Consider the following 12,768-nt stretch of genomic DNA (forward strand, 5'->3'; position numbering starts at 1 on the left):
CGGAGCTGGCAAAAAGCGTATGGGCGCGCTGCAAAGAGGATTCCGGGCTCGGATCTGCATTACGCCCAGATCCGGCCCTTAGAGTCTGAATGGTAAAATTACCCGTTAGGATTCTGACCCAACAGGTTAAACAGACACTAAGTTCCATCAATGAGGACAATCGGCAAGATGCTGAAGGGGAACTGACTGGGAACGCAGCCAGCAGCCATATGGCTGCTGTATTAGAAGGACATGCCAAGACAATCAAATGACAGGAAAAAATTAGAGGATGATGACCGACAACAGAACCTGACTTTATGTAGTGCACATGGACAGTGGATGATAGAACAGCTAAGGGAAAACCTAGAGCAGGTACGCAGTGGACAGGTTCCGTCTTGGATTAGTGACGGAACATCTATTTACGGGTAAGAAACATCCAAATTTACCTGGCTGCCAGATGCGACAGTTGACCAAAGTCAATGACGACTGCAAAGGGACTCCAGGGAAAGCCCTGGGAATGATATTAGGGCTCCCCATAATCACTGACGACTGGGTCGGACTGAGGGTCTTTGAAGTGGATAATATAGGGACTATCCATGAGGATATCTGGATAGGGCACGGCGGCACTTTACCGTACGCAGTGGAGAAAGAAGGGAGACTCATAGGCACTAGTCTGGACAGATGTCAGCAAACTGACCAAGTAATCACATGCCCGTACCCAGTTTATTTAAATGAGTATGCACTGTGTGGCTTCAGAACAAACACTAGCCTAAATTGCTCAGTAGAAGCTCGTAGCCTGGACACAGACATAACTCGGGTGGCTTATGAGGGAGCAGGGAGATACTGTCTCACCACCTCCCTGAAACAGTATCAGTATGGCACAACACATTGCGACATTACTAACACTACATTCTGCATCAAACCAGACATACCAGCCAGGGTGGGCCTCATTCAACTAATAGACATTCATAAGAGGGAGAGGGTAGATTTGAAGACCACTGATGAGCTCCGACAGACTCTCGGGGAGTACCATGAGAAATATGACACAAGCCTAAAACTCCTGCCGGAGGAGTTGAACCAGATTCGGGTAAAATTGGCTACAGCCCACAGAACCTTCACCAAAGTAATACAGCAGACCCAAGAGGTGAAAAGGGGAATTAAAAAAATTAAAGTCATCTCCTGGTGGGATGACCCTTGGAACTGGGGCTCAAACATCCAAATCCACCCATTTTTTTGCATAATGTCATACCTGATGGTATTACTGATTTTGTTCACCCTGGTATATCTAATCATCCTCAGTCCAATTCAGCCGATAGAAAAAGAGGATCACCTGGAGGCAGGACGTAGGGTTCGCCCTTGAACAATGGTACCCTCTAATTCAGTAGAGCAATGTTTACAAGAGACCTGCCATTTTGCAATTTGTACTAATGAACAGTTGGAAATCCTACTATCGAAATGTGCCTCAGATTTGCAAATAATTTATTGTAACATTTGTTTGAATGTTTTGGTTTGTAATTAGCTTATTGTAATAATGACATTTAGAACATGTGGTTGTTTGTATTTGCAGAATGTTGCTGTCTGTAGCTTCTGGAATGTAAATATGTATTATTACTGTACATGCCAATGCCTAGGCCTTGCTTGACTGTTGAGTGACTGGGGAATGCCTGACAGATATTGGTCCTGAGTTTGTGATCCATCACGCTTCGCGTTCAGGACCAACAGGAGGGACTGTGGCTAAATGGGCCACCTAAAATGGTGATTTATAAAGCATTCTGGGACAATTGGGAAAGAACTAAAACAGCAGGCTGCAGCCTAAAAGATGACTGAATAGAGTCATAGAGGTTTACAGCATGGAAACAGGCCCTTTGGCCCAACTTGTCCATGCCGCCCTTTTTTTTAAACCCCTAAGCTAATCCCAATTGCCTGCATTTGGCCCATATCCCTCTATACCCATCGTACTCATGTAACTATCTAAATGCTTTTTAAAAGACAAAATTGTACCCGCCTCTACTACTACCTCTGGCAACTTGTTCCAGACACTCACCACCCTGTGTGTGAAAAAATTGCCCTTCTGGACACTTTTGTATCTCTCCCCTCTCACCTTAAACCTATGCCCTCTAGTTTTAGACTCCCCTACCTTTGGGAAAAGATATTGACTATCTAGCTGACCTATGCCCCTCAGTATTTTATAGACCTCTATAAGAGCAACCCTCAGCCTCCTACGCTCCAGAGAAAAAAGTCCCAGTCTATGCAGCCTCTCCTTATAACTCAATCCATCAAGTCCCGGTAGCATCCTAGTAAATCTTTTCTGCACTTTTTCTAGTTTAATAATATCCTTTCTATAATAGGGTGACCAGAATTGCACACAGTATTCCAAGTGTGGCCTTACCAATGTCTTGCACAACTTCAACAAGACATTCCAAATCCTGTATTCAATGTTCTGACCGATGAAACCAAGCATGCCGAATGCCTTCTTCACCACTCTGTCCACCTGTGACTCCACTTTCAAGGAGCTATGAACATGTACCCCTAGATCTCTTTGTTCTGTAACTCTCCCCAACGCCCTACAATTAACTGAGTAAGTCCTGCCCTGGTTCAATCTTCCACAATGTATCACCTCGCATTTGTCTAAATTAAACTCCATCTGCCATTCGTCAGCCCACTGGCCCAATTGACCAAGACACCAAAAGCTGTCAGTAGCTATAAAACCATACCTAAAGATAAGAAAATAGGGCAGAATAATTATAGGAAATACTGCATTCATTTAAAAACTGACATGAATAGACATAACTCAGCACTGTATTTTGCAATTGGAGATAACTTTCTGCACTGATCCCTGAGGCACACCGCTGGTCACAGGCCTCCATTTTGAAAAACAACCCTCTACAACCACCCTCTGGCTTCTGTCAAGAAGCCAATTTTATATCCATTTAGATACCTCACCCTGGATCCCGTGAGATTTAACCTTATGCAACACCTATCATGTGGTACCTTGTCAAAGGCCTTTGCTGTGCACTTGCTAGTTGAACACTATAAGTGGTACTTCTTTAAAATTCATTCGTCAGATGTGAATGCCAGGGCAAGCCACCCTTTATTATCCCATCCCCTGTTGTCCTGATTTGGCAAGAGTGGACCTTTTTCTCAAGAACACCCTGAAACAGCTCCCATATTTGCCTTAGACCAATTTGAGCCACTTAGCCCACTACTGTGATTTAACTAAATATCATTCTAGGTTTGCTATTTCTAAATCAGTAACTAGCATATACCTGTCTATCACGTCCCTGATTAATTACATCATTCACAATTGAAGAGTATCATTTTTTCCATTCTTACAATTCAGTCCATTGGCACCAGGAGTTATCAAAGTGATCCTTTGCTGTACTACCTCCATGGCCTGAGTATCTTCTTTGTTTCTTGAAACCAACATGAGATACAGTATTCAGGTTGAGATCTGACCAAAGGACTACAATATATTTCAGTGCTCTAATTATTTTGTTAAATGCCACTTGATCACCAAAGGTTCTGCATCAATCTGACCAATCACCATTACTGGAATATGCATCTGTACCTATACTGGATGAAAACAAGATGAAGCCTCGTTATAATGGCTTTCTGTGGTCCAACAGCCTGACAGTACTCATTGCCTAGATTTACAAATTAAGACTAGCCACATGGGAGAAAGACACCAAAAACTGTCAGTAGCTATAAAACCATACCTAAAGATAAGAAAATAGGGCAGAATAATTATAGGAAATACTGCATTCATTTAAAAACTGACATGAATAGACATAACTCAGCACTATATTTTAAATCTGCCTCGTTGGCTTTAATTCCCTTTTATGGTGAGCAAACATTTCATTGAGACTGTTTATAGCACAGTCGCATAAAAGTGTGTCAGACATGTTTACCAAACAACTTACAAGCTACAATCTACAAACTACAGTCAGCCACAAGGAAATTCAGCTAAAAAACTCATGCATTGTTTCACCCACGCCTGTAACTTGTTCTCCCTGACGATAAGCATCTAGAAAACCATGAATATCGGATAAAGTGTCACATCTCCGTATATGATCACACTAAACAAAAGGACAAAATCATGAATGCAACAGTCCTCTCAAGTATATTGGCACTCAACAAGCATAGGGTAGCTTTGTTGGCTTGGACACATTCACCGGATTGAAGATGTTCACATACCTAAGGATTTTCTGTATGGCAAGGGAGCCGGAGGCAGAGGACCAGTACGACGCCCAAGGTTCTGCTTGGAAGATGTTTGCAAACATGACATGAAGGCCCTAAATATTGATTCCTGCATTTGGGAGACACTAACAGAGGGAAATGGCAACACCACCTGTGGGATGGTATGCGGCATCATGACGGTTCATGGCTGCAGCATTGTGACAACAGACACCAAGACCAAAACTAATGACCTACAACAACACCTTATAACGACTTCATATGCAGCACTTGTGGCAGAACCTGCCTCTCTTGGTTTGGTCTCTTCAGCCATCAGCAAAAGTGCACACTATTTACCTCGCCCCATCCCCTATGGTTTTGATTTGCTGTATGTGCATCATCTTACACAGATGGAAAGATCCACTGACAAAGTACAAGATACAATCTAGCTAACTCATGAAACAACATTAATATTTTGTTACATCAATTTCAACTTTGCAAACTGTGTCCAAACACTTTGGCTTTAGCAAATTCTACAGTCAGCTCGAAATACACAGGATATGGGCCATCTCCAGGACAAAGGGGACTTTCTGGTCAAACTGGGTTGTTTACCAGACATAGGGGCACCTTAACCCCTTATTTGAGAGGGAAGTGTGTGTCCTACGTGCCCCCAGCACCTACAGACATGGCTTTTGGAAATACATCCAAAGATTGGTGTGGCAGCACCCGATTGGACTTTTATTGATCAGGGTGATCAAGTCCTGATTGATTGATTGACAATGGCCAAAAGGGGCGCAAAAACCAATGAGTATAAATAGTGCTGTGCAACCAAGAATCTCTCTCTCTCTCTCTGACCCCATGAACGAGCTACAACAACGGTGACCATTGCCAGCAATGACCAGCACGAGGAGAGCCACCACACCCGAGAAGGAAGGAAAACCAGAGCCAGAGTGTCAGACCAGACCAAAGGACCAGACTACGCAGAGGACTACAGAGACCAGCACACAGATAAAGGCCAATATCTGCCTGGGTACTTTTATGTCACGCAAAGTTAAGTCAAGGTTTCGTATTGGACTTGAACTTTAGTATTTCTGTAAGATAACTTATTGTTGGTTGGGTGGGTGATTATTGATTGTGTGTCTTAAATAAATATTGTTGAATTAACAAGAAGTCTATTCGCAATTCTTTGTCCACCGTATAAAGGTTAAATCAGACTGTACGGCAGGAACAACAGTCTTTAGTTCTATTAACTTTCCCCAATATGTTTTCTCTGGTGATAGTGATTATTTTAAGTCCCTCCCTCCCTTTTTGCCTCTTGGGTTTCTACTATTCTTGGGTTTTTTTGTGTCTGTGGTGAAGACAGGTACAAAGGTCATGTTTAATGTCTCTGCATTATTATTTCCCCAGTCTGACCCTTTAAGGGACTAATTCTCACTTCAGCTACTCTTTTCCTTTTTTATATTGATTAATTTTTACCATCCATTTTAAATTTTATTGCTATCTTTCTCTCATACTTTAATTTTGTCCTCTTTATTTTTTAGTCATCCCTTGGTGACTAAAAATATCATCTGACCTACAGCTAATCTTTGCAACATTGTATGTATTTTCTTTCAGTTTGATAACTTCTTTAGTTGGACTTGGTTGGTCTACCCTTCTCGGAGAAGCTTTCTTTCTTATTGGAATATATTTTTGTTGAGAATTATGAAATACCTCTTTAAATGTCTGCCATCTCTACCAACTTACCTTTTAACCTTTCTCCCAGGCCATTTTAGCTAACTCTGTCTTCAAACCATTGTAAATGACTTTATTTAAATTAAGGACACTAATTTCAGACCCATCTTTTTCCCCTCAAATCGAATGTGACATTTTATCATGTTATGATCACTCTTACCTAGAGGTTCCTTTAACTATGCATCTGTGGAGAGAGACACACAGTGTGACTGCTGGCTGCATTCCCAGTCAGTTCCCCTTCAGCATCTTGCCGATTGTCCTCATTGATGGAACTTAGTGTCTGTTTCACCTGATGGGTCAGAATCCTAAATTTATTATCCAGGTCAGCTAAATCAAGGGTGTTGATGGTTGCTACCCCTGCCCCGTATGCTATGGCCATGTCATTGACTAACTCACTCTTGGATCTTTCCTGTCTTTCGTCCATTCCTATCTTTCGTCCTAACAGTCTGCGAGTCAAGTGGAGGTATAATCTCTTAAATTGGGGAGAGCGCCACTCTGACAGTTGGGTCCATTGAACCTTCTTATCCAGCATTTTCTGTTTTTTTATTTGTTTTCCAGCATCCATAATATTTTGTTTTTATTCCAGAACATACTGCTTTAAGAAACTGTTCCAAACACACCCTCTAAACTCATCCTCAAGGCTACTTTTGCCAATTTGATTTGTCTAATCTATATGAAGATTAAAATCACCCAGAATTATTGCAGTACCTTTCTTACAAGGCCCCATTATTTATTGATTGATACTCTGCCCGACAGTGTAAGTCCTGTTAGGGAACCTATAAACTACTCCCACTAGTGACTTCTTTCCTTTGCTATTTTTTGTCTTTACCCAACTGATCCTATATTTTTAATCCTCTGAACCAGGATCATTTCTCACCACTGTACTGATCTCATATATTTTACGAACGGTGCTACCCCCCTCCTTTTTTTTCTATCCTTCCAAAGCATCAAATACCTTTTTAAATATTCAGATCCCAGCAGTGGTCACTTTACAACCATATCACTGTAATGTCTATCATAGAATATTTATTTCTATTTGTGCTATCAATTCATCTATTTTGTTATGAATGCTGCGTGCATTCAGATAAATAGCTTCAATTCTGTCTTTTTACCATTTTTCCTCCTCTAACCCTATTTGCTGGCCCACTCCGATGTTTGCATGCCCTTACTCTTCCTGTCACACTCTGGTTATCATTACTCATCAGTACCCTGTGCTATAGCCCCTACCTTTCTTTTTAACTTTCCAAATCTCAACTCAAGTGAGCCCTCTCCGTCATGCCACCGCCCCCCCACCCCCCCGCCTCCTATTTAACTTAAAGTCCTTTCTACAATCACAGTTCACCAAGACACTGGTCCCAGTGTGGTTCAGGCAAAAGCCATCTCAGCAGCATTGCTCCTTCTGTCTGTGTGGAGTTTGCACGTTCTCCCCATGTCTGCGTGGGTTTCCTCCGGGTGCTCCAGTTTGCTCCCACAGTCCAAAGATGTGCGGGTTAGGTTGATAGGTCATGCTAAATTGCCCCTTATTGCCAGGAATATTAGCAGGGTAAATATGTGGGGTTACGGGGATAGGGCCTGGGTGAGATTGTTGTCAGTGCAGGTTTCATCATAGAATTTCATCATAGAAACCCTACAGTGCAGAAAGAGGCCACTGGGCCCGTCGAGTCTGCACCAACCACAATCCCACCCAGGCCCTACCCCCATATCCCTACATATTTACCCACTAATCCCTCTAACCTACGCATCTCAGGACACTAAGGGGCAATTTTTTAGCATGGCCAATCGACCTAACCCGCACATCTTTGGACTGTGGGAGGAAACCGGAGCACCCGGAGGAAACCCACGCAGACACGAGGAGAATGTGCAAACTCCACACAGACAGTGACCCAAGCCGGGAACTGAACCCAGGTCCCTGGAGCTGTGAAGCAGCAGTGCTAACCACTGTGCTACCGTGCCGCCCGATGGGCTGAATGGCCTCTTTCTGCACTGTACGGATTCTATGATTCTTCTGTCCCCAGTGCAGTAACAGGAATCAAAACCCATTTCTCCCAAACCAATCTTTGAGTCATAGAGGTTTACAGCATGGATACAGGCCCTTCGGCCCAACCAGCCCATGACGCCCTTTTAGTTTAAACCCCTAAGCTAATCCCAATTGCCCGCATTTGGCCCATATCCCTCTATATCCATCGTACCCATGTAACTGTCTAAACACTTTTTAAAAGACAAATTGTATCCGCTTCTATCACTACCTCTGGCAGATTGCTCCATACACTCACCACCTGCAGTGTGAAAAAATTGCCCCTCTGAACCCTTTTGTATCTCTCTCCTCTCACCTTAAACCTATGCTCTCTAGTTTTAGACTCCCCTATCTTTGGGAAAAGATATTGACTATCTAGCTGACCTATGCCCCTCATTCAGGCATTTAATTTTCTAATCTCACTTACCCTCTGCCAACTTGCATGTGACTGAGGTAGTAATCCAGTGATCATTACCACCTGAGCGGGCAGACGAGACCTCAGTTTAATACCTCATCTGAAAACCAGCACTCAGTAGTGGGGACTTGAACCCATAACCTGCTGACTCAAGGCAAGACTGAGAGTAGCTGACGAATGGCTGACAGACAGTGCAAGATCTATAATGTGACTCTATAGCGCACTCTGTAGTAGGAAGAGTGCAAATGCTGAGAGCTGGGCATTTCAGATCCAAATTCAAACTTTAATTCCAGTTCTCAGGAGTTAATGGATATTTCATGGTCTAGAACTGGGCTACAGACATCTTCTGTCTGAAAAAGATATAAAAGTCTGAGGTCACGTACCAACCGACTCAAGAACAGCTTCTTCCCTGCTGCCATCAGACTTTTGAATGGACCTACCTCACATTAAGTTGATCTTTTCCTACACCCTAGCTATGACTGTAACACTACATTCTGCACCCTATTGTTTCCTTCTCTATGAATGGTATGCTTTGTCTGTATAGCACGCAAGAAACAATACTTTTCACTGTATACTAACACATACTGTGGGTGGCACAGTGGTTAGCACAGCTGCCTCACAGTGCCAAGGTCCCAGGTTCAATTCCGGCCTTGGGTCACTGTCTATGTGGAGTTTGCACGTTCTCCCCGAGTCTGCGTGGGTTTCCTTCAGGTGCTCTGGTTTCCTCCCACAGTCTAAAGATGTGCGGGTTAGGTTGATTGTCCATGCTAAATTGACCCTAGTGTCAGGGGGATTAGCAGTGTAAATGCATGGGGTTATGGGAATAAGGTCTGGGTGGGATTGTGGTGGGTACAGACTCGATGGGCCAAATGGCCTCCTCCTGCACTATAGGGAATCTATGATTCTACATGTGACAACAATAAATCAAGTCAGAGCCTTGGAATAAGGGGCAGGTCTTTTAGGATTAAGATGAGGAAATTTATGATTTGGTCTAATGTATGAAGTGTTGTGTCTGCATGATTCCTTCTAGGGTATTGGAATTACTAAGTTTCGCAAGAAACTACAAAAGTGTCAAGAAATTACAAAGGGTCAGTCCATCTCGCAAAACAGCCTCCCACCCACTGACCCTGTCTACACTTCCTGCTGCCTCAGAAAACCAGCCAGCATAATCAAGGACCCCGGACATTTTCTCTTCCACTTTCTTCCATTGGGAAAAAGATACAAAAGTCTGAGGTCACGTACCAACTGATTCAAGAACAGCTTCTTCCCTGCTGCCATCAGACTTTTGAATGGACCTACCTCGCATTAATCTGATCTTTCTCAACACCCTAGCTATGACTGTAACACTACATTCTGCACTCTCTCCTTTCCTTCTCTATGTATGGTTTGCCTTGTCTATATAGCACACAAGAAACAATACTTTGCACTGCATGTTAATACATGTGATAATAATAAATCAAATCAAATCAAAAGTTTTTTTAAAAGACGAGTATGATTGTATAATCAGAATGCCAAAAGTGTACCCGCCTCACATCACAATGTGCAGTATAACTGCGGTCTAAATGAGTTGTATGCTGTTGTCAATGCCGCAGACACACAGCCAGACAGAAGCATTGCCCTTTTAAAAGCAGGCTGGGCGGTTACTTATGGTGCCCGTTAGCAGCAGTCTGATGGGGTGGTGCTAATCACTGCTTTTGGCTCGCAGCCTCTGTGATTACAGTCTCCCTGCAGCCAAAACACACACCCTGGCATTCCGACTGCTTATATAGTCAGTCCCTGAGTTACTGTGGAGAGAGGACAGCATTCCCAGGTGCCTGTAACCTGTCCCAAAGGCAACATTGAAATGGCTGCACTAAACCTCCCTCTTCAATAACTAACCCGGTTAGGAATAAACTGACTCCCTTTCAGCTGACTTGATTTTGTGTGTCTGTGTGGGGGGAAACCCAGGATGATTTTGCAAGGTTCACTCCAGCGATGCCTAACTTTGGAAATATTTGCTGTCGTTTTCCACTTATTCACCTCCATCCCGTGTGCCCCAGTGGACCAGGACTCCGAGAGGTCTGCAGCAGCGAGCAAAGATCTGCCACTAACATCAATGGTAAGTAGCCCTCTCCTCACTCCAATCCTGCCTGTGTTTCTCTGAGTCCATGGCATCTCCTGGCTGCCGGTAATCTGTGTTGTGATGTTTTAACAGAGCGAGAAGCAGCCTACCGGTTGTCAATGTATTTATTTTAATAAAACTTCACTAAGATTCAGAGAGCAGTGGATAGGTTGGGTCATTGCATTTATTCAAGGCTGAGTTAGACAGAGTTCTGATAGACTTGGGGGAGGGGGGGGGGGCGGGTGAGGGGTGGTATAGATAGCCAAGTGGAGTTGACAGCACAGCCAGATCAGCTATGATCTTAGTGAATCATGGGCTCGAGGGGCTGAATGACCTCCTCCTGTTCCTCAGTCAGAGAATTCCTAAAGTGCAAAACAGGCCATTCAACCCATCAAGTCTGCACCGACTCTCTGACAGAGTAAATTACCCAGGCCCTCTGCCCCATCTTATCCCCTACCCCAAGCATTTACCCCGCTAACCCCCCTAATCTTGGGAAACTAAGGGGCAATTTAACTTGGCCAATCCACCAAACCTGCGCATCTTTGGAGTATGGGGGGAAACCGGAGCACCCAGAGGAAACCCACTCAGACACTGGGAGAACGTGCAGACTCCGCACAGTCACCCAAGGTCAGAATTGAACCCGGGTCCCTGGCGCTGTGAGACAGCAGTGCTAACCACTGTGCCACCGTGCTCTTTTGCCACAGTTCCCCATCCCCGACAGCCCTGATCCTACAGCAGAGGAATTTGGGACTCTCTCATTGCAGGTGATACTTTCCTGCGGTGTGCCAGGGTTTGATATAGTTACTTAAAAAAAAGGTAGCACATCTGCCAAAAGTACACACCTTAATCTGGAAAAGCTGGTATAAAACTGGCACTCTGCATCAGGCTGGCTATTCGTGGTTGTACCTGGCACAGTGGTTAGCACTGCTGCCTCACAGCGCCAGGGACCCGGGTTCAATTCCTGCCTTGGGTCACTGTCTGTGTGGAGTCTGCACTTTTTCTCTGTGTCTGCGTGGGTTTTTCCTCCCACAGTCCAAAGATGTGTGGTTAGGTGGGGTGGCCTTGCTAAATTGCCCCTTAATGTCAGGGGGACTAGCTAGGATAAATGCTATGGGGTTATGGGGATAGAACCTGGGTGGAATTGTGGTCAGTGCAGACTTGATGGGCCGAATGGCCTCCTTCTGCACTGTAGGAACCTATAATTCAGTGATCTCAGATCCATCCCTTTGTACTGAGGACCCTACACCAGTCGAAGTCAGTCCTGTTAAGGGAAGTTTAACTGCTGTGTTGTAACATCCTGTATAGTGACAACCAACACTTTTGAGTGCTATACTGCTGCATTAACTTTCCTCCCACAGGCAGGACGGACTTTACTGAGTTTAACTTATATTCCCAGCCTACTCTGTTCCACTTCAGATATCATCCTATTTTCAGTCCATCTCTTATTGAAGGTCTTGTAAGATGATTCTGTTTAATAAACATTTCAGAGATGCTTTACTGGTGTTTTGTACATGAGAGAGAACAGGAGAGAGGGCTGAGGAACAACAGAGTACAAGGATCCTGAACTCAGCCAAGAATGACAGATAAAATGATTGAATAATGCAGCACAGAAGGAGGCCATCTGGCCCATTGTGCCTGTGCTATCCCTTTGAAACATTATTCATTAGTCCCACTCCACTGCATTTTTCCCTATTGCTCGCAAAGTTTTCCTTTCCCAGTGCCTGGAATAACATAACACCGAGACATCTTGGAAAGTTTAAAATGTGGAACTTAATTCGTACATTGCAGGCTCTGCACAGAGATGGCAAGTTCTGTGCAGTGATTGTGGGATGAGGGGGCGCAGGCGGGGTGGGATGGGGAGTGTGTTAAACTTGGCCTGGGCTCGGGAGGTAAAATTCGGTCAGGTTTCCTAGTCCTAATCACCATCCAGTGAGACAGTGATACAAAATAAAATACCGGAGAGGCTGCAAATCTGAAATAGCAACAGAAAAAACTGCAACTGGAGAGGAAATATGAAGAGAGAAAAAGAGTCTGAGAGAGAGAGAGAGAGTGTGAGAGGGGAGAGTGTGAGGGGAGGGAGAGAGTGTGAGAGAGGGAGAGAGTGAGGGCGAGGGAGAGATTGTGAGAGAGGGAGAGAGTGAGGAAGAGGGAGAGAGTGTGAGAGAGGGAGACAGTGAGGGGGAGAGAGAGAGTGTGAGAGAGGGAGAGAGTGTGAGAGAAGGAGAGAGTGTGAGAGGAGAGAGTGAGGGGGAGGGAGAGAGTGTGAGAGAGGGAGAGAGTGAGGGGGAGAGAGAGAGGGGGAGGAGAGAGAGAGTGTGAGAGAGGGAGAGAGTGAGGGGGAGGGAGAGAGTGTGA

General features: G+C 44.4%; 1 protein-coding gene across 1 annotated transcript in view; it reads left to right on the forward strand.

Annotated features, from left to right (window-relative positions):
- The first annotated feature begins 4,349 nt into the window (after positions 1-4,349).
- The window catches only part of LOC144502005 (matrix metalloproteinase-28-like), a 29,121-nt gene continuing 20,702 nt past the window's right edge, over positions 4,350-12,768 (forward strand). The window contains exons 1-2 of the mRNA XM_078226023.1: positions 4,350-4,540; positions 10,352-10,410. Of these exons, the coding sequence (XP_078082149.1) occupies positions 4,350-4,540; positions 10,352-10,410 (250 nt within the window). The remainder of the gene's footprint in view (positions 4,541-10,351; positions 10,411-12,768) is intronic.

Source organism: Mustelus asterias, chromosome 12 (assembly GCF_964213995.1).
Source record: "Mustelus asterias chromosome 12, sMusAst1.hap1.1, whole genome shotgun sequence".
In the NCBI taxonomy this organism is placed as follows: Eukaryota; Metazoa; Chordata; class Chondrichthyes; order Carcharhiniformes; family Triakidae; genus Mustelus; species Mustelus asterias.